This window comes from Sciurus carolinensis, chromosome 3, assembly GCF_902686445.1.
Source record: "Sciurus carolinensis chromosome 3, mSciCar1.2, whole genome shotgun sequence".
In the NCBI taxonomy this organism is placed as follows: Eukaryota; Metazoa; Chordata; class Mammalia; order Rodentia; family Sciuridae; genus Sciurus; species Sciurus carolinensis.
Window position 1 is genome coordinate 177,387,279 of NC_062215.1, and position 22,052 is coordinate 177,409,330.

The 22,052-nt window shown below is 50.5% G+C and overlaps 1 protein-coding gene across 1 annotated transcript in view; it reads left to right on the forward strand.

Annotated features, from left to right (window-relative positions):
* Positions 1-22,052, forward strand: part of Trpm8 (transient receptor potential cation channel subfamily M member 8) — an 81,889-nt gene that overhangs the window by 26,331 nt on the left and 33,506 nt on the right. Inside the window, exons 9-17 of the mRNA XM_047545128.1 lie at positions 3,701-3,803; positions 5,122-5,240; positions 8,633-8,923; positions 10,472-10,567; positions 11,407-11,536; positions 12,924-13,069; positions 15,647-15,759; positions 16,073-16,289; positions 21,236-21,327. Coding sequence (XP_047401084.1) covers positions 3,701-3,803; positions 5,122-5,240; positions 8,633-8,923; positions 10,472-10,567; positions 11,407-11,536; positions 12,924-13,069; positions 15,647-15,759; positions 16,073-16,289; positions 21,236-21,327 — 1,307 coding nt within the window. The remainder of the gene's footprint in view (positions 1-3,700; positions 3,804-5,121; positions 5,241-8,632; positions 8,924-10,471; positions 10,568-11,406; positions 11,537-12,923; positions 13,070-15,646; positions 15,760-16,072; positions 16,290-21,235; positions 21,328-22,052) is intronic.

The window sequence follows — 22,052 nt, forward strand, 5'->3', positions numbered from 1 at the left end:
CCGTTGTTGATTTGGAATACTTGTTTTCCTACCACTGGGTTCATTAGAAGGTGCACATAAATGTTGACAGGAGCATTCACATCGACCCATGCAAAATGGCCTTGGGTATTTGGATATTTGTAGGAGCATGTGCTGCCACTTGGGAATTTTTCCATAAAGAAAATAACAGACTCAGATATAGAATTATTTTCATCTAGAGCCCATTTCATCATGAGAGTTGAAGGTTAGACTTAGTATAAATAATAATGATGATGATTCTTTCACTAGATGGGTATTTTAACAGTATTTAGTTCAAAATATCAAATGCAGAAAATCAACATTCTGGAATAGGGGAGACCCTTTCCTCTTGTTTATGGTGGTCTTTGTCATTCTTATGACTATCCAGGCAAACCTCCTAGTAAACAATGATAAAAGTCAACCCTCTTGACCTCTTGGCACCAGGAACCCTTTAGTAAATTATGTGAAATGGGACCCTCCTGTTCTTATTTATGTTCACACAAGAGGGCTATTACCAATCACCCTGATGCAGCAGGGGATCTTGCAATGACCAGGGTATAAGTCCTTTCTGGATTAAGCTTCATTGTCTAAAACTCTCACTGGGATTTTCTTGTGTCTGATCTAAGTCCAGTTGAGAGACAGACATGAAACCCAGGCAAATGGAGATGGAAAGCAGCAGCTTTATGGGTGGGGAAGGCAAAGTGGAAGATGAGGCATAGAGGTGCCTCCACCACAGGAATCCATATGCTGAGGGCCACAGTGGTAGAGTTGGGCCCACCCAACCTGGCACCAGGCAACTACTGGCTTCCCCACCAGGTTAGGTGGGCAGTGGATGCAGACCAGAGCCCTAGCACTCTGCAAGGAGCAGATGCCAACAAGAGGAGCAGCCAAGGTCTGGTTGGGCAAGACCAATGTCACTCTCCACCCTGAGTAGGTAAAGGGAGAGAATACTGGGGGGCCATTCTGATGGTGTGTGGCAGCCAGCAGAGAGGAAGAGAGGGTCACCTTCCTCTTGTTGACTGATTCTCTACATACTCATAACTGAATAGGTTGGGTCAGTTACAAACATATAAACAGACCAATTCCAAGTGTCCATATCAAAGTAAGATGTTGCACATTGGTCTCCAGTCTTAATATCCTCTATTGGGTGGGAGAAATTGAGTGGTCACTGCAAGGATTTTTATGGGGAAGGAATAGGTAACTCTTAGTTTATCTATCGAAGGTGGTCCAACTCATTTCAGTGACTTTCCTCTTACTCCTTGTACAAGTTGACATGTTGAGTCTATACCATGTCATGTTGAAGAACAGAGGCCACCTAATGGGTCCTCCAACAATTTTGAGGCATTTTTATTTCTACTTCAAGAAAACTAACATAGACAATTCATCTTAAACTAAAAGTTAGGCCCATTTTACCCTTATGTTTATATTATCCTTTCTGGGATTCATATCTAATGAAATATATTTATAATCATGTCAATCAGGAGACATGCACCAAAAATGAAAATTTGTCTGGCATTTTAATTATACACTCATATAGGGTTTCATGGAAACAGATCAGGCTTAAAAGTAGGATTATTCATGAATGAATATATACATTCAGTGAAATATATAAGCAATTTTTCAGGGTAATCCTAGGTAACCTCATTGATCATCATGAGGATGATCAACCTCAAAACCTGAACTCAAGGTTTCTTGGCCTCTCCAAAAAAATCCCTTATACTTCTTCCACTGGGACCACACTTTCTTCCTTCTAATAGTGTTCATAGTAATTCCCCCAATCTGTTCCTGAAGTTCTCAAGAACTTGATCAACTAATGGTATCCTAATCCATTAGCCAATTTAGATATTGTTCATTCATTTAAAACTATCTAATTGGTATTTATTGAGCACATACTGTGTGCTATATTTCGGCATAGGCACTACAGAAAAAAATTGTGTACACAACAGAATAGTCTATATTCATAGAGGAAGCAGAAGTTGAAAAAAATTTCATGTTGAGTAATTATAATAAATGCATCATATAATTTCAAATGAAATAAGTGTTCTGAAGAAAACTAACATGTGTCAAGGGAGGTGGTCCTGATGTGGAACTTTGCGAAAGGCTTGCATAAGAAGTAATATAGGAACCAGTGTTTAAAGGATGAGAGTGGGTGAGAAGAGGGTTGGGATTGTGTTGGTGGGAATAGAAAGTACAAAGGTCCTGAGGTGAGAGGCTGGTCTGACATACCCAAGGAACTGAAATATGGTAGTGTGAGTGGAGCTGAAGAACTTCAGAGGGGCCAGAGTAGCCAACTCCTTGTACACTGTTTTGAGGATTTGGTCTTTATTCGGGTGTAAAAAGATGCCACTGAAAGCCTAGAGTCAGGGAGAAAATGTGATCAGAACCATGTTTAGGAAAGTTCAAATTGTCTGTAGCAGGGACACAGGATTGTAGGAGGCAAAAGTGTGTGGGAAGAGAGATACCAGTTAGTTGGCCCCACAGATCTCTCTGGCTCTCACAAATTTGCTCTGCAGACACATTCATTTTCCTTTCTTCCTTTTATTTCAAAGGAAAAAATATCTCACCCCTTGATTTTACCCACTCTGAACTGTGCCCTACAATCCTAGGTCCTGGATCCCTCCTCTTTGCCTACCATTTCTAGCTGGACTCCTTTCTTTCAGCCTGAACAAAGACTGAAAACATGGTGAAGCTGGCCTTCCCCTCCATGCATTCATCACCTGACTCTCCCCCTTAAACTCTCCATGATTTGTGTTTTCCTGCCATTTTCATTTATTTCCTCATTACCTCTGGGTGTTGTATCTTCTGAACCAAGACCTCCTTCATCACCTTCCCAGGAAATAGAGGCCTTAAAAGCTCACCTGCTATTTTCCAAATTCAAGAAGCCTTCTTATTCTGCATCATGCCATCTTCCAACTATCAGACCCTGAGATTTTTCTCTCCCATTCAGCTGCAATTCTTTAGTTCCAGGTCCTTGTTTCCAGATTCTGCCAGGAGAATACACCATCACTTCACACTGGTTCCAATTGAAGTCAGACTTGCTTCCTCCTCCAGAAGGAAGCAAGGAATCCTTCCTTACCAAGCTCCTGCCAGGCTCACCAGTGCCCCCAAACTTTGAATTAGGGGACTTTTTCATTAAAAAACATGATCAAAATTTTAAAATTATAGAAGGATCACAAAGGAGAATATAGAAACTTATTCATTTCTTAACATGATTGAAATTTTAAAATTATAGAAGGATCACAAAGGAGAATATAGAAGCTTATTCATTTCTTTATTCAGTCATTTGGTTCTTTTTTGCATGTAAACATTTTCTTTCTACTGCTTATGTCTTTATGACCACACTTGGATAGTTTATATGGTCTTCATTTAGTTACTTATTCAAACTGAGATCTGTGATGTGCTAGGGTTCATCACACATTCTCTCTCTCCTTCCCTCCCCTAGTCAGCTTTTTCAGAGGTTTTTAAAATACACGTACGCTTATATAACCAGTACTTTATTGTTGTTGAGGTCAAGGACTCATTATTACAATTTATAAAGCAGAAGCTCTTTCAGACATTGGAGATAAGAGAAAGAGATCTGGAACTCCCCTGTAGGAGGACATTTTTAAAATATGGAATAAGAAGATCTCTCATCAAAAGAGAGTTTATGTTCTTCATGCCTGAAATCAACTGATTGACAACTTTGTTCTTTAAATGTTGCCAGCTCAAAGAAATTCTTGAAAGTTCTCACCTGCTAACAGTTATTAAAATGGAAGAAGCCGGGGATGAAATTGTGAGCAATGCCATTTCCTATGCTTTGTACAAAGGTAAGTACAGTTTCAGCTTTTGTGTTGCTTTCTGTGGCTTTGGGGGACATATATTTTTTAAAAGTCACTTTATTAAGGTTGAGTATCTCTACTCCAAAATCCAAAATGCTCAAAAATATGAAACATTTTTTGTGCTGATATGATGTCACAAGTGAAGAATTCTATACCATGAAGCTCTTTCACATACACATGAAGTTATTAAAATATTGCATATTAAGGCTGTGTTGTAACATGTATATGAAACTTATATAAATTTCCTGTTTACATTTGGCCCTGGAAAATCTCTTTATGCTTATGCAACTATTCCAAAATCTGAAAAAATTGAAATATCAATCACTTTTGGTTCCAAGGATTTCAGATAAGGGATACTAACTTGTATTATCTTGCACTTGATTTTTGTTATCATAGTTGGAAAGATAGAATACTATTGCTCTGGGGAGGAGAATTTCCTTGAATATATGTATTTGATGGAATAAGAATTTTTATGTCATTAAAACACTGATAAAATATGATAACAATACCTCCAAAGAGTTATTTTTAGCAGTGGTTTAAAATGCTGTTTTTGAGTTTCAGACTCCTCTGAGAATGTGATAAAAACTGTGAACATTTGTCCCGGAGTTCCACATGGATGCACACATACTTGACACACATAAATAACTTTGCATTCGATTCCAGGGGTTTACAAATCTCCTGAAGCTTATGAATGAACCTAAGCTTAAATGATTCTCCTCTGCAGCCTGAAGTAAATAGACCCCAGACCATCTAGAATGAAGCTGTGTGGTTAATAAGAGTACCGCATACAGAGTGGGGTCAAGCACCTAGCAAGTGCGACTCAGACCTTAGCTACATTTAAAATCATCCTGTGCTTTCCAGAACCTGGTTATCATAGTATTTACTAAAATGAAATTATGTCTCTATAGATGCAGAAAATATTAGCTCTGGCAAAGGCAAGAAGAACACTGTTTTGATATGGTTCATTACTTCATAGAGTAGATTTAATCCAAGTCAGATGTGACCCTGGGAGCAGAACTGATGTGGCGTCTGAGTCTATGTGGAAATGTCAGTGTGCCATAGCAACCCTGTTAGAACACGCGATGGGAAGAGGCTGCAGCCCGAGCGGGTCTTTGATGTGTCCTTTGGGGCACAGAGGGCATGGGGTAAGAGTGATTGACAATGGGGAGAATCTGAGTGTCTGATCCCAAGAGAACAGGCTTAGCATCACCTTTGATGATGGCTCAGGTGGCTAGCCATGGGGAGTGGTCCGACTCTCTTGTTTGGGGGCCTTCGCTCTGCTGGCCCTTTCCCCGCCTTCTTACAGCCTTCAGCACCAATGAGCAAGAAAAGGACAACTGGAACGGGCAGCTGAAGCTCCTGCTGGAGTGGAACCAGCTGGACCTGGCCAGCGATGAGATCTTCACCAACGATCGCAGGTGGGAGGTAAACAAGGGGCCATCGGGTCTCCAGGGTAGGAAGGGCAGTGGTCTCAGCAGTGCTGGTCCCGGCAAGGTCTTCGCTGCCGAATCTCGTGAGGGTCGCTCTGTTCTGGTGCTCGTGTTGCCCGGCCTCGTTTTCTCCTCTGTAGCGTGGGATAATGACGATGGCTTGCTGGGTGTGTCGTGAGGAGACGGTGAGGCTCAAGGCAGTGGCGTAAGATAATGTCCACCCACCAACGCCACCCGAGGTTTCTGGCCCCTCAGCCTCTGTGTGAGAGGTGGCTCTCTCCAGTGCAGGACGCGAATCTGCTCTTGGAAGTGGATGGGCAGAAAGTATGAGAAACGCGGGTGCGGGAGTCTGGAAAAGTAGCTCGACTCAAAATCAAGACTGCAGGACTGTGCTCGCTCCCCGCCTCACCTTAGTCAAGTTCTGATAAGAGATTCATCAGCAGTGAGACGCGTACATTGATTGAGAACACAGCATGAACGCCTTAGAGCTACTCAGAATCCCCAGAGCCCAATGAGCATCTTCAATATAGAAGTTGCACATGCAATAAAAACCGTCTTTTCCAGCAGATTGCCTCCCTTAGTTTTAAATCTGACCAGTGTTTTAGGCCCCTATTTTCTAGTGGGGACCTGTTGTATATAGCTAAAGTTCAATTGGCTTTAGGAGTTCAGTTCAGTAGGAACAGTTACCAACTGTAAAAATAGGTTTACAAGACTGCTTCTTCGTTTAAGCTCCTCTGGATTAATTGAAGTCATTGGTGATTTATTTAATTTTATACAAATAGGTATTGATTTGAAGGTGTCTGTATATCTTATAACTTTCCTCATTAGTACCTGGTTCAGAAAACACTATCAGACCTGTAGTATTGTTTAAGCAAAGACTAGGACTTGATTCATATTCCATGTGATCAGCTTTAATGACAGCAGTGCAAACAAAGTAAAGGCTCGTGAATCTTTAAAGTTATTCATTCCTTTGGCAAATATCATCTTGTTTTGGTCTGTGCAGTGTAGCGAGCCCTATTTCACGCTGCAGGGCTTTAGTGAGGAACTAGAAGTAGATTTATGAATTGATTCGTAAATGAGCCCCTGTGTGTGAAATGGTCTATTTAAGGAAGTGCAGATAGCACAAATTAACGTGAACTCAGGCACATATAATTGGATCAGCTCGGATAAAGACTGTTAAATGTGAAGGGCACAGTGGCCGAGAATGTTTTCTGGAGCCAGACCATCTGCATGACGTTGGCAAGGACTGAACCTTTCTGTATCTCAATCTCCTCCTCCCATGGTGTGTTGGGCCAGTTTGCACTGACTTGTAAGAGCTGGCATCTGAATTTTTAAGGATTTTGTGAGTCAAGTTGTTAAACATAGTTATTATTAAAATCAAATTATGCAAACTTAAATTTTAGTAAATTTCATGAAAAGCAAAGGTAAGACAATCAAAACTCAGCACTAATTTTTTTGCTGCATTTACTACTATTATGCTCTGGAGGTTATTTCTTTCAACTGGAAATACTATACATGGTCTGGTACACCTTTGCTCATCTGAAGATGGAGACAACAGCACTACCTAGCTCACTGTGCTGTCAGGATAATTAAACCAGACAATGCTTCTAAAGAGCTTAGAACATTGGCACTTATTAAGCACTGTTTAAGTATTTGTTTAAGCATAAAATCTTTAGAGTAATGATGATATTTGCCTCGGCTTCCAGGTGCACAAAGCAATCTCCTTGTGTTGGCTGACTTGCTGCTCACCTTAGTCCATAGCAAGATGATCTCATTTTGTTGGTTGATAAACCAGGGCTCTGTGGGCATCGCAGGAGGGAAGTTCCGTGACTTGTTCAAGGCCTGCTCTGAACTTGCACCTCTGAAAGGGGCTTGACCTGCGCGGTCTCATTTCATCTTCACAGACACTGAGGCTTGCCCTTGGTCATGCGGCTAGAAAATGGTAGAATCGGGTTGGAACAGAGACGTGTCTGACTGCGGAGCCTTTCCCCTTTCCCATGAGCCAGCAGTGCTCACAGTGTGTCCCCAGGCTGGTGGCACTTAACCTGGCATAACCCAGGAACCTGTTAGTGGTGCAGTCTTGTTAGCAGGACTCCACTTCAGACTTGCTGAATCAAGAATCCCAAGATCGACTCCCAGCTGTCTGTACTTCAGCAAGTTCCCCAGGTTTCAGAACCGATGCTCACGTCCCCAGTGTGTGACTTGTGGAAAGGGAAATGCATTTAAGTGAAATATGAAACACTGGGCATGGTGAATACTTGCCTTGAGGACAGAGAAAGCACAGCTGCCCCTCCCTGGGTGAGCTGCTTCCCTGCTCAACCCAGCGGGACGCACAGTGCAGGGACCCAAGGACCATTGACGGCTCCCTCTCTAGGCAACGTGTGATCCTCTGAGACCAGCATTGGACGGAAACAAAAGCCGTTAACGCTGCCATTGGCAGGAGATGTTCACCCAGACCAGGGCTCAGGCAGGAAACAGAAGTGAATGAAGTGGGGTGGGTGGGCAGCAGTGGGGAGCTGGGCGGACCGTGGGGACAGAGAGCACAGGATCCTGGCAGCAATGGCTGCCACCTGCCTCTAGCTGCTGGATCTTGTGTTGCCAGAACCTCTGGCTTCCACTCCTAAATTTTAATGCTGGAAGTATAGATTTTGATGACTTTTTGAATTTTCAAATGTTGGCAATGGACTCATTTAAACTGCCATAAATCCCCTGGAGGATACGACACGTCTGGGAGCTGGCCTAGCCTGCAGCCCACTGGCTTGTGTCTAAAGTAGACACTGACTAATGATTTTTCTAAGATATTCAGTAAGTTTCTATGGTATTAGTTTTATCAGGAGCTCAGAAAATGGAGATAAAGATAACCAAACATCACTAACTACCACGTGTTCCAGTGACTGAGGGTGTGGAACGTGAGCAGACACTCGCTTGGTGGCCTGTGGTTTGATGAACCCCATTTTGCTAACTGTGTTTGAGAACTGGGTCACCATACGAAGGCTCAGGCACATGCAAAGCACAGTGATCCCATGGGACAGGGTGGAGAGGTAGCAGGGGGCTTACAATCCGTGTCTACCGCAGACTCCAGAGAAAGGGCTCCAGTCGCTCTGCCGCTGCCCACGCTGAGTGCTTGCACTGTGCCAGGTGGTGGGGTGAATTCCTCCAGGTGAACCCACCTCCAGCTCACACAGGCTAAAGCCCACGTGGCATCCACGCCCTCAGCGGCCAGCGTCAAAGATTCCACCATGCGCTTCCTCCATATCATGATGTGTTGAAAGCGAGTTTGAAGTTCTTGCTTCACAGCAGGAAATGCGACGTGGCTGAGGGAGGTTGTAGCCTTGTGTCCCCTCTTTGGGATGCAAGGCGTGAGTATGCCTTCTGCTTCCTCCTTAGTCTGCAGACCTTCAGGAAGTCATGTTCACAGCTCTCATAAAGGACAGACCCAAATTCGTCCGCCTCTTTCTGGAGAACGGCTTGAACCTGCAGAAGTTCCTCACCAACGATGTCCTCACCGAGCTCTTCTCCAACCACTTCAGCACCCTCGTGTATCGGAACCTGCAGATTGCCAAGAATTCCTACAATGACGCCCTCCTCACGTTCGTCTGGAAGCTGGTTGCCAACTTCCGAAGAGGCTTCTGGAAGGAAGACAGAAATAGCAGGGACGAGATGGATGTGGAACTCCATGTACGTACTGTCTTCTGAAATTCTCCCATCTTTTGAGTTTTCCTTGTGTGTGGGGTCTCTCCCTCTGTCTTTCCTACTCCCTACCTCACTGCCATAAAGTAGCCGACAGGTCGACGTTAATTTTCTTCTTCCGCCTTTATTTTAGAGTGCTACCTGCTGAGTTTCCGAATGCTTTGCTCCATGCTCTACGCTGTTGCAGCTTTTCTTAGTCACAAACTTGGTGCGGCATTTAAGGCATTTAATGGGGAAAGGGGGCAAACAAATGGCTGCCCGCTCATGTTTTGGTCTACCGAGCATGAGCCGGCTAAAGTATCTCCCTGCTGCCCGTGTAAAGGACTGAAGAACTGCCAAGTATCCTACTGTGCATAGAAGGGACAGTGACTGTTTCCCAAGGGACTGTCTGGGTATCCACTGGAGAGCTGCTGTGGGTGTCTCCAGGGCTCCCTTGGGTCCTGCATGTGAAGTACAGGCAGGCCTGGTTTCCACTGACCAGCACCAGCAACTATGGCTAAACGCTGGCTCTGATCAGAGCCCAGCGACTGACAGAATTGGTGTATAAATAGCCCAGCTCTCCCCCAACTCAGACCATGTCTGTGGTGCACGTTCCGCCCGGGTGTCCAGGGCTGCCTAGTGGAGTTGGTCTCCAGTGTCCACTATGGCAACGTGATTGATTCTGCACCTTTTATTGATGTCTTTCTCTTTGTGTCTCACGTCCTCACTTTCCTGTTGGGTTCTCTGGGATCACTTCCCAAATAACCTACTTACCTCAAATTCATATCTTGGAATCGCTCCTGGGGAAACTCAAATGAGGTCATTATCTTTCATAATTCGGGGACTTTTAAGTATGTGTGTTAAAAAACTGAAGAAGCCAGGTGTTTTTGAGAAGGGGAAGTGTTCAGAGAGCTTCTGTTGGACACTGTTTATGTGAAAACCTGATGCAGCACAACATTTAACCATGCCTTATGCATTTAAGACCTTGGTGAAACCTGAAAGGAAGTCCAAAGGGAATGTATACATTTAGTTGTTTTCTATCAGGACATGTCTTGAATCTTGAATACCAGCTGGGATTCTAATTGATGTAGTAAGAGTCAAATGTTTACATGAGAGTCCAAAGAAATAAGCATATTTTATGTTCTGATAATTGAACTTAAACCACAGGAAAGTTAGAATTTAATCTGAACATTTTTTCCCCTAGATGAGGAACAGAGTTATATTATGAGAGGGAATTGCTTTCTCTCTGACCTGTCAGAAGTCTTTCAGTTTTTAAATTGCTCTCAGCACCTTTTTCTCACTCTAGATACTTTTTTTTATCTAGCTATACTTCATATTTTATGATAGGTAAAAGATTTCATGTCAAATTATACCCCCTGGTGGGTTGCAGAGGTGAAAACCACATCACTCTGCGATGGATTGAATGGACTCATAGACAAAGCCACGGAGGGAGCCCTCCAGACAGGGTGCACCCTTGGGCTTCCTGACTCCGTTTTCTTGTGCACCTGAAGTGAGCTGCATTCCCGCAAGCTGACCATGTGCTCTGCCCCCTCCCAGGACGTGTCTTTCATTACCCGGCACCCCCTGCAAGCTCTCTTCATCTGGGCCATTCTGCAGAACAAGAAGGAGCTTTCCAAAGTCATCTGGGAACAGGTAAACGTCCAGGTTGAGTTCACATCAAATTCATGCTTGGTTGTAACAATTCTGACCTCAAAACTCACATGTGTGCACTAAAACATCACCCCCCCAAAGAAGGGCTGCTCATGCCAGGGGGGTCCTGGCTGTGCGTCGTGGCTGTGCTGCGTGTTGATGGAGGTGTATTCTGGAGGGTGGTCCCTGGAGTGTAGGCACCCAGTGGGCTCCTGATTCTCAGTGTGTGTGGTGTGTGAATGCTTCCCAGTGGGTGAGGGTTTGAAATTTAATTTTAAAAGTTAATTCCTGACTTTATTGCTTTGTAGATGGAAAATAGGGCTTGCAAAAGTCTGCTTTGGAAGATTTATTGGGAATTTTCTTTGTGACTTAGCACATAACACTACGTCTCCACTTCAAGGGCATCGGGTTGGGTGTGGACCATTGAATCCACACAACATGCTCTTGAATTACATTGCCCAGCTCCTTTATGTCCCTGTCCACTTTTCCCACCTTGGAGCTCTTTGCACCACCAGGCAATGCTGTGATGGAGGATTAGCTGTCATCTCCTCTTGCTGGCAATTTCTCTGGGCCTTTGTCTTGATGTTTTCTTGTCCTGTGCTAATTTGTCTACGCCAGAGACTGAGTATCTTCAGGGTCGAGGTAGCCCCTGTTCAGGACTGAACATATTCAGGTCCAAGACTCTTTTGTGCTCATTACAAATTCTACCTTGAAACATTACAAATAGTTGAGACTTCGCCAGTTCCTGCTCTTGCTCTGCGTTCATTCTTGTTTACCATCAATGTTGACTCAACCGCTTCCAGGGATTCTGAAGTAACCTAAGTTTCTCCACCCTTGCAAAGACCAGGGGCTGTACTCTGGCAGCCCTGGGAGCCAGCAAGCTTCTGAAGACGCTGGCCAAGGTGAAGAATGACATCAATGCCGCTGGGGAGTCTGAGGAGCTGGCAAACGAGTACGAGACCCGCGCAGTGGGTGAGTCGCCCCACGGGGACTCCAGGGGTGGTGCAGGTGGGCGGGGAGATGCAGACCGGCCAAGACCCAGACCAGCCAGGCGGCTGAGCTGTGCGCTGTGTCGGGGCTCCCCCTGCTGGCCTGACAGAGAACGGCAGACCCATGCGGACGCCCACGCTGTGCACAGACTTACTGCTCCGGGCACTTGGGACTTTTCCGAGACTGAAAATCTTTAGCACTATCATTCCAAAGCCACCGGGCTCAGGTCTAAGTAACTCAGCACCTCAGGAGGCTGCGGGGTGTTTGGATACTGTTAAGACACTGTGAACAAGTGCGTTTCATGTATACATAAATGCTCTCAGAAGACTTCGGACCCCTGGGTCTGAAGCAGAGTTGGTTTTATACTAATGGCAAAGGTGGCAATTGGGTTCCCATGCCTCGTTGTCCCACAGGGTGACTCCAGTGATGGCTGGTGTACAGCTCCCTGGGGTTAGGAGCCTTGGAGCTAGCTTCCAGGAGACCTGCAGGGGAGGTCAGCGTGGCCTGGAGCGGCAGGCGTAGCTGAGCCTTGCTCTCCTGGATGCCTCTGGACCAGTCGACTGGCTGCTCTTTGCTCTCCAGTCCTTGATTAAATCTGGTCAGTGCCCTTTTCGCAGAGGACAGGACCACGTGGAATGGGAGAAGTTGGGGGCAATTGTCATCCAACCATAGAGAGCTCGGGCTTGCTCAGAGTTTCCTTTCCCTCAGCAGTTTTAAGTTTGCAGTGTGATTCTGCAGGACACCTTTGTGTATTGTCTTACCTACTGTAAAAATGCTCACGTGCTCGGCTTCTTTGTATTGGAAAAGAGAAGTGTAATCATTTCTTTCAATAAATTAAATTCTGGGTGACCTCAGGCGGACCATGGTTCCTAGGACTTTTACTTTAAAAAATTATCCCCTGAGGCCCTGCAGCTTCTCTGTCATTGGGTTTGAAGTGTGAGCACACCCTGAAAGCTCCAGTCAGTATTTCTTCCGCCTTTTACTGCTTCTATGCTGTGACTTATCTGCAAAGAAATCTCACCAAGAAAGCACAGAAGGACGGGGATGGAGGCTCTGTACTGGCTAAGGGGAGGCAGAGGGTCTCCAGTCCTTGTGCCTGCACCCAGACCAAAGCTCACCAACAGGGAGGCTCCTGTGTCTGAGCGCGTGAGCTCTGATTGACACCTGCTACCACACTGACCGCGCAGTGTGGTGTGACGGAGAAGCTCTCTGCTCAGTAGCGACTGTGTTGCAATGACTTCTCTGTGCCTTTTATAAGCCTGGGTTCTCATGCGCACGCTGTCCTAGGATGGGGGTGGCTGGGGCGGGGCAGGCCAGTTCCCCGCGTTTGCCAGCCCTGACTCAGCATCCCTCTCTGGTGCTGGTGCAGAGCTTTTCACGGAGTGCTACAGCAGCGACGAGGACCTGGCGGAGCAGCTGCTGGTTTACTCCTGTGAAGCTTGGGGTGGAAGCAACTGTTTGGAGCTGGCGGTGGAGGCCACAGACCAGCATTTCATCGCCCAGCCTGGGGTGCAGGTAAATGCCAGTCACAGAACAATGTGCCCAGAAATAGGCCTTGACATCAGATACGACGAGCAGCATTAACAATGTTGAAAATTAACCTTCCTCTCCAATATAAAAGCCATAGCAGGGATGGCTGGGTGCTGGTACGGGAGATGGCTGCGTTAGGTGTGAGATCTCTGCTTTGGGCAGAGGTCCTTGCTTCAGGAGAAGGTACAGGAGTGTATTAATCAACTTTCTGTTACTGTTGCACAATACCTGAGAAAATCAACTTATAAAGAGAAAATGTTTATCCTGGCTCACTGTTTTGGAGGTTTCAGTCTGGGGCCAGTTGTCCCTGAGGCATTTAGTCCTGTGATGTGGCAGCACGCCGTGGTGGAAAATACGTGGCAGAGGAAGCTGCTCAGCTCATGGCAGATGGGAAGCAAAGAGGAAGTTAGAAGAAGGGCTGGGGTCCTGCCTTCTCCTTCACAGGGACACCCCTGGAGACCTGGCCCTCTCACCAGGTCTCACCTCCTGGGCGTACCACCACCTCCACTAGCACCAGGCTGGGGACCAGGTGGTTAACAGGTGGTGCGTGTGGGGGGCATTCGATAGGTTGGGATGACAGGCCTCGGTTCTTACCTGCAAGTAGGGGCAGTGGTGTCTGTGCGCAGGAGTTGCTGTGCCGTTGGGCCAGAGACTTCATGAAGGGGCCGTCTCCACGCCAGCCCTGGTCACTCTCACAGTGACGAGCAGTGGGAATCGAGCAGAGGAACTTGCCAACGGGCAAAATCAGTCCTGAGGGCTTCTGTCCTCACCTGGTGCCCACCGCTTCCCAGGAGGGGTGTGGGCGTGAGAGGGGGCGGGGAGGGGCCCAGGCGCGAACCCTCGCAAGCCCGCCTGTTGCATGCTTGGTCTTCACTGCACAGTGGAGGCGGGTGTCCACCATGCTGATGGGACTCAGGACTCAGAGGTTCTGGAATGTCCCCTGCCTGCCCTGCCAGGAAGCAGCCACCCAGGGATTTGATCCTAGCAGGTTGCCTCCCACGGTGCTGACTTCCATTATGCAGGCAGCCAGGAGTCACCAAGGGTTTATGAGCAAATCTACCGGCCCTGCTGGGGAGCTGGAGCCGGTGAGGGCCAGAGTCCTGAGCTGAGATAAGGACTCGGCCTCGCTCTTCTGTTTTGGCCGCTGCTGCAGCGTGGGGGTTGGTGAGGCTGGTACTGGGCTTGGGTGTGCCTGGGAGGCTGGGCTGGCTGCCTGGGCGGGCCGCCTCTGCTCAGGCCCCAGCCCGTCTCGCAGGGGTCTTGAACTGGGGGCCCGGGTCTGCTGACTGGTGTTCCTGGCTGAGGGTTTTGGTCAGATGCCGGGTCACTAATGTTCCCTGAAAATCTCACCACTGTGCCCACGGGGTCCATAGGGGACCTTGCTCCCTGCAGTTGGGGTACTGTGTGGGGTCAGAATGTTGTTGGTGGCAGTGGCGGCCAACCATGATGCTACTCTCTGTGAGTGGGGCCTAATGGGGCCGCAGGGGATGGCCTGGCACCAGCAGAAGGAGGGGAGTGAGGAGGGCTGAACCCCCCACCTTTGTTGCCCCCGCCCCAGTAGACCCCAAAGCAAGGACTGGCATTACAGAGGGGAGCCCCTGAGAGCAGCAAGACAGGGGAGGCGCAGACTCCCTGCGCTGAAGAGGAAGCCCCTGTGGCCATGGGGGCTCCACCCCACTGAGACCACCGGGAGACCCTGTAGAATCGGCATGCGTTTCGCCCCTCCTGACGGGGCTCACCCACTACCTGCACCTTGCTGCTTGCTGCGGCTGCTTGCTGCGGCTGCTCCCGGTGACCAGCCCTCGTCTCCTAAGGCAGGCGGTCACAGAAGCCCTCTTCCTCCTCTCGGTTCAGCTGCCCTCCCGCTCCTTCTCCTCCTCCCCAGAGCCGTGGGCACAGCTGGCCAGGCCCAGCTCCCGGTGGGCACCCCGGAGGCATGGCTCTCCTGTTGCTCTGCCCTCAGACACAGCAAGCTCCTTCCACTGGTCAGGCTCTTTCCCGGGAGCTGTGGGTTCCTTCGCTGTGGTCAGGTGTGGCCCCTCCCCAGCCTCAGCTCTTGCTTTTTAATTTCCACCTTGGAGAAGCAGCCCGCCCCACCTCCAGGGGCTGGTACAGTCTGGGGAAAGCAGTTCGAACGTTTTAGCTGGAACTGTCATTGACCTCCCGTCCTGATTTCCTGTTCGTTTCCCAGCAAGACTGCAACCTGAGTTGCAGAAAGGAATCCCTGGGGACCCACAGACAGTGTCGGCCATGCCTGTGAATCTGTGATCGTTAGAGAAAGGAGGCAGAAAGATACCGGTGTAGACGCACACCGTAAGACTCAGAGCTGGTCAAATGCAGTGTGTTGAATTCGCACCCAGCAGCCTGTGACTCACAGACCCCGACTTAGAAGAAGACTTAACAAACGGGATTTTAGGTTGTTCTCTCAGTCTCCCGTCCTGGCAGCCTGTAGGAGTGTCAGCTCAGACAGAGCGGTTGTGGGGAGGCGAGCGGCTGGGAGAAAAGTGGCCTGCCATCCTCCACGGTGGCAGGAGCAGGATCCGTGTTGTCTGTTTCCGGTAGAATTTTCTTTCCAAGCAATGGTATGGCGAGATCTCCCGAGACACCAAGAACTGGAAGATCATTCTGTGCCTGTTTCTCATTCCCCTGGTGGGCTGCGGCTTCGTGTCCTTCAGGTAGGAACTGCGCACCGTGCTGGAGCACGAGGGTGGCCTGCGCCCGCGCGTCCCCACCCTGCGCTCTCCAGTAAGGGCCACCTGACCGGGAACCCGGATGTCCAGCGCATCAGGCTTTTCCTGGGTTCGGTTTCAGGTGGCGGTGGGGTCGCGTCCTTGGGGTGCAGGCGGAGCTGAGTTTGGCCGAGCCCTGGCTGGGCCAGTCCTGAAGCCGCGCGCCCCTTCCTGCTGCGTGTGTGTGAGTGTGCGCGTGAGTGTGTGTGCGCGTGCCCCGCGTGCCCGCACCCTGACGCGCCCCGGCCCCTCGGTCCAGGAAGAAGCCCATTGACAAGCACAGGCGGCTCCTGTGGCACTACGTGGCCTTCTTCACGTCCCCCTTCGTGGTCTTCTCCTGGAACGTGGTCTTCTACATCGCCTTCCTGCTGCTCTTCGCCTACGTGCTGCTCATGGACTTCCACTCGGTGCCGCACACGCCCGAGCTGATCCTCTACGCGCTGGTCTTCGTCCTGTTCTGTGACGAAGTGAGGCAGGTAGGAGGGCCGAGGCGGCGGGCCACCTCTCGCTAGTGCCCGGCAGAGGGAGCTGCTTCTGGAGCCGGAGCGCAAGGCAGGATGTCAGTGTCCCCGTTGGACGCTTGCCGGCGCTCCTGGAGGCGCATCTGCGGACTCCCGGCGACCCGGTGAGATCAACTGGCAGCGGGCTCCGCTCTCTAACTGCGGCTGATCCGCGGTGATGGATTAGTCAGCGTGGGAGGTGTTCAGGGGACGGAGACCTTGGTCCGCAGCCCCTGCCATCGTCATCAGTATTCCTACCGTGACTGTCACCTGGGGAGGGGGCGCATAGCAGGTGGCAGGGTGGCTGGGAGGACTCCCAGCAGCTAAGGGCATCTTAATGCCCTGTGTGTCAGAGTCATCGTGTTTTAAAGTCAGGGTTCCCTGGGGGCTTCCGGGAGTCCGGGTGAATGGTTCATCAGGTGTGTCTTGGTTTCTTGCCATCTGCAGATTGGGGCTTCCTCTCTCCACCATTGAATCCAAAACTGGAGCCCTGCCTCGCCTGTCGCAGGTCCCTAATTAGTAATTCTCAAAGAAATAAGTGTTGATGGTGAAGATGGAGGCTGTCCCTGAACCTGCTTGAAAAACCGTCTGGGAACCCCTGCCGTTGGCCTGGCTCATAGCCCTAGGGAACTGCTGCCGCCACTGCTCTCATGCCTTCTGAGCCCAAGCCCCCGTGTGTGGGGTCAGCACGTGTGTGCTTCGTACTTACAGCTTACGGGGGCTTGCAGTTTGCGGAGCAGTAGGCCCAGTACAGGAAGAGATCTGGAGGGGCAAAGAGCCCCTGCCGACTAAGAGCCCTCGGTTGGTTTCCGCTGTCCTGCCAACTCAGTCCTTTTGTGTGTGGGTGTGTGGGTTCCAGGACTTGGGGTTTGAGGGTCAGTCTGTTCTCAGCAGGGAGCATTTTGATCAGTTAGTTATGTCTGCCCTGGGCTGGAGCCCTGCACCTGCCTTCCTGTGTCCCCCGTGGGAGGTGGAGGTGGGGGTGAGGCTGGCGGAGGTGGGAGAGGAACCGTTGAGTGAGTCAGTGTGGAACATGGCGGGCTGGCAAGCTTTCTGCTCCCGGCAGCTCTTCCAGGTCCGGGTTCAGTGGATGTGCAGAGTGTCTTCATAATTTTGGATCAGCCCACGGGAGCCCATGCTCTGCCTCCTGGGGCCACAGCCCTGTCCAGGTCATGCTTTGTGAGAGTTTGTGGGGCTGTGGGGACAAAACACGGAGGCCCGATGGCTTGAGCGGCAGGAGCTCATTGCTCTCTGTTCTGCAGCTGGAGTGCAAGGCCAGGCTTGGGGGGTGGCTCCTGCCCGGGCCGTCCTCCCCCAGGCTTCCTGGCTTCGGGCAGTCATTGGCACGACTGGGCAACACTCTGACCTGCTTCAAGTCCATGTGGCGTCTTCCCTGCCTGCCGGTCTGTGCCCTAATTCCCCGTTTCCTAGCACAGCAGTCCTTGGGACGAGGGCCCCCTGTTCCTCAGTGTGACTTACTCTTGACTCAGTTACCTCTGTCATGACCCGTCCAGAGGAAGTCGTGTTCCGAGGTCCTGAGGGTTAGGACTTCAGTTTGGGGGTGTGATTCAGCCCCTGACGCCTGCACGTGGCCTTCAGCTGCTGTCCTCTGTGCCCAGATCTTTCCTGACTTGTGGTGTGGCAGCAGCAAAGGTGGGGGAATGACCACCCAAGGGAAGCAGAGCTGGAGGGAAGCAGAAAGCAGTCTCCAGGAGCGGAGGGAGCAGAACCCAGCTGGAGCTGCAGGCAGGTTCTGTGTCCTGACCTCCCGGCCCCTCTTCCTCACCTGGACACAGCTCCCCCTGCTGGTTTGGATGTCGGTTTCCTGTTCACATCTGATGCTCGGGCAGGCCGGGAGCTGGTGTTCTCACTGTGCTGCCGTGCGTGTGTGCGCACGCTCGTGTGTGTATGTGTGTCTAATGAGGGAGTGGGTGTCACGGGGTCTTCACTACTCTTGCAAGAGTTGTGTGCCTGATGGGTAGCCATGGCAACAACTCCTGGGGAGATGGACGGGCCCTGCCCACACCCCCTGGCATCAGGTGCTCAGGTACCCTTCCAAGCAGAGGGGACCTTGGTGCCTCTTCTCAGAATGTTGGAAAAAGGTCGAAAGTGGCTTTTCCTGCTTCTTCCCACCCTGGTCTTCTCACATGTTTCTCCACCAGTGTCACCCACGAGCCTGCCTCTCAGGACGTTAAGACACAGAGGGTGCCAGGCACTCCTTCAGGCATCTACAGAAACTATGAAGCAGAGAGAAAGGACTTGTTCTTGGTTGCTTGGGAAGGAAGAGCTTGGCCTGGACTGAATCTGCAGGGAGACATGTCTAATTCTAAAAGCCCAATATCTGATTCATATTTGTCTTTCAACAAATATTTAGTGAGCACCTACTGTGTGCAAGGCACTGCATGAGACCCCGAAGATAGAGCAACAAACCACATAGACAAATATCTTTTTGTCTGTGGAATTTTCCACCACTTTGGGATGACGGATGGGGTCATTCCTGGGAGCTCTTGAGGAGGGGAGAGGGGTGGCCAGCACCACAGAGGTTGACCCAGAGGAATTGCTACAGGGAAATCAGAAGTCTGTAAGTCACAGACATCTCCATAGGAGCATCATCTGCACCTTTCGCTACTAAGTCCCCTGTTTGGCCATGTGGGAGGAGACCCAGGACAGGTGCATCCTGCTTGGAGAAAGCTGGGGCAGGTTAGGCTGAGCGCAGGGAGGGTACAGGACAGATGCACCAGTGGGCAGGGACATTGGGAGGGAAAGTGGGTCGGGAGTGGTCCCTGGGGCTGTGGAGGAAGGGAAGCCTGAGAGTGCCTGCTCGTGGCCTTCAGAATGCAGACGCGTGATAGGCCGTATGAGGTGCCCAGTCAGTGTTCCTTAGCGAAGGAGCAGGGTTAGCGCGACCGTCCCGCACACAGCAGCTCTGGGGTCTTCCGGGAGTCTGCAGGCAGCTGTGAAGGCTCTTGTTGTTAAAGGACCCAACACTTGGGGTCACTGTTTCTCTTCTTGTCTGCCACTGGTGCCTTTGGACTCCTAAGGGGTTCCTTTCCCCCAGGAATGGCTCCTCTGGCTGAGTGTGGTCTTAATTAAACTGGTTAACACTTGTGAGAGGAAATCAACCCCAAAGTAGATGCTGCCTGATTTAGATTGTGTCTGGGAGTCAAAGTGCTGTGCTCTGTGGTGTCTTCCAGTGCCCCTTGGCCTGGGGGCAGATCCTGATGTGCTGAGCTGAGATTTTTAACGGAGACAGTCAATAGCGCAGCACAGTTGCTCAATCCCTCTTGGCCCTGCTAAGCAGACATTGCGGATGTTTGCTTAAGTTGGGGTAAGTTGCTCGGTACCGTCACAGACAGCACCATTCAATCCTGAGGCCCACAGTGTCCCCGGATCCTGAAACACTGTTCTGGTATTTTACAAATTCAGCCTGCTCTGCTCTTGTGCTCAGAGAAGAGGTCTCTGTTCATTGGTAATAATAATAGTAATACTAATAGTGAAATAGAAAGAACTTTCTCCCTCAGTGGTTCCTGGAGCCCCAGAAGTGATCTAAGATGTCCTTGCATGCAGACCAGGGTGATTTCTGAAGGCCACCTGGGCGAGGTTGGGCTGGTGCTGTGTACCACCTGCCTCCTCTCAGGGGAGCCGGGCAGACCTGTGCCTGGGGCTGACCCTCATCTCACCCAGGCATGGAAGAGCGCGTGGCTGTGCAGGTGGGAATCATGCCGCCCAGCCGGACACTGTGCGACCTCCTCAGGGATTCACCTGGGTTCCCAGCCGCTGGTCAGTCTTCACAGTGATCGTGGTCCAGGCGGCTCCACCCCGGGCTCCACGGGCCCCTGTTCAGAGCAGCCTGCCCCTTTGACCCCGTGAGCTGCCCTTTCTACTCGCTCGCAGGGAAGGAGATGCCTGAGAAGTTGGCGTCCCCACTCCTCCCGGGGGGAGCTTGTGGGGTCTGGAGGAGTGACTGCTGGAGATTCAGAACAGGGAGGCCTCTAGGCCTCGGTGTCGTGGTCAGAATAGGAAGGGGACACCTGAGTACAGCCAGTCTCAGGTGGAGAGACGAGCTCTGTGGTGCCCTTCCAGGCCCCGCTTCGCCATGGCTTTCCTGCCGTGCACAGGTAAATCCGGTGGCACAGGTACATCTGGTGGCACAGGTACATCTGGTGACACAGGTAAATCTGGTGGCACAGGTAAATCCGGTGGCACAGGTACATCTGGTGGCACAGGTACATCTGGTGGCACAGGTAAATCTGGTGGCACAGGTACATCTGGTGATCCCTTACTGAGCTCACTTGGGTCCCCCTCCTGCTCCCCACTCCAGCACTCGCCACATTTATTTTTTACCTTGGTTAACGTCTGTCTCTCCCTGGAACGGTGGACTCCTTGAGGGTCAGTGTTGCGCCCACTGGTGCCTCTGTGTCCCAGGAGGCTGCCCACGGTCTGTGATCCCGTGGGCCCTCAGTAAATATACTTCGAATGGAGGACCACCGGGGACCTCCAGATCCAGTCTGTGGATGGCCGGAGAGGGGTCTCCTCCTGGATAATCCTTTAGTTAAGGGATTTACTGGCATGTGCCAGACGAACCTTACGTGGATACCGCAGTCAGCAACGCCAGTGGCAGGGCCAGTACCCTCTAGAACCGGCTGTCTGCACCACAGTACGAGGTAGCCCCCAGGTGCCTCCACAGGTGGTGCCCCTGCAGGTTCATCTTGAAGAGCAGAAGGACGCAGGAGGCCTTTCTCTTGTCAGACCAGCAACACACGAACAGCAGAGCAGCCGGCGTCCAGCCCAGCCTGGGGTCCCGTGGTAGCAGGCTGTGTCACTCTCTTGGCACAGCATCGTGGGCTCAGAGAGGACCTGGGGGAAGACGGGAAGTAGGCGGTGGTCGCAAGCTGCCGACCTGTGTCCCTCCTGTGTTCCAGTGGTACATGAACGGGGTGAATTACTTCACCGACCTGTGGAACGTCATGGACACGCTGGGGCTGTTCTACTTCATAGCAGGGATTGTGTTTCGGTGAGTTGCCCTCATTGCTTCCCCCAATTTTCGACATTGTGAGTACCAAAGTGGAGAAAAGCTCTTGGGACCCTCTGTTGTTTGTGTCCCCGCTGGAGACGATTGGGAAAGGCCCTCACCCTGCTTTCTAGAGACACAGCTGGGTTGACATGAGGTTGCGTTTCCTCTTTGGCCTTTTAGACTCTGGGGAGAGAGAATTAGACACTGAGGAGAGTAAAGGGTGATGAGCATGCCGAATACCTTCTGGTTCATAAATACTGGTTCATTTGGGGTCTATAACCTAAGACGTGTGACCCTGACCTCAAGGCTGGCCACGGAGCCTGTCTTCAGTTACCAGTGTTCTTCCCTAGCCCCAGAGTCAGCGTGCATGATCAGATGGACACATCCAAAATTGCCATCGAGGGTCAAAAAGACAGGTACCCTCCCAGGGGAAGAGGCTGGTGAAGCGCCAGGCGTGGTTCACGCTGCCCACAGTCCTCCAGGCCAAGATGGGCTGCTGCCTGTGGTGGGCACACAGGACGCTGCTCACGTTTACCCCACGAAGACCCTCCGTGGCCAAGGGGCGCCAACTCCATTTCTCCCTCGTTCCTTCCTGCTTGGGTTGGAGACCTCAATGTTTGAATCTTGACTGGATGTGGTTTCTAGATGGTTCCAGGTGGCAAGCACACGTGGCCTTCAGGGGCAGGGTAGCAGGGCTTAGCTAATCCAGTGATCAGGGAGAAATG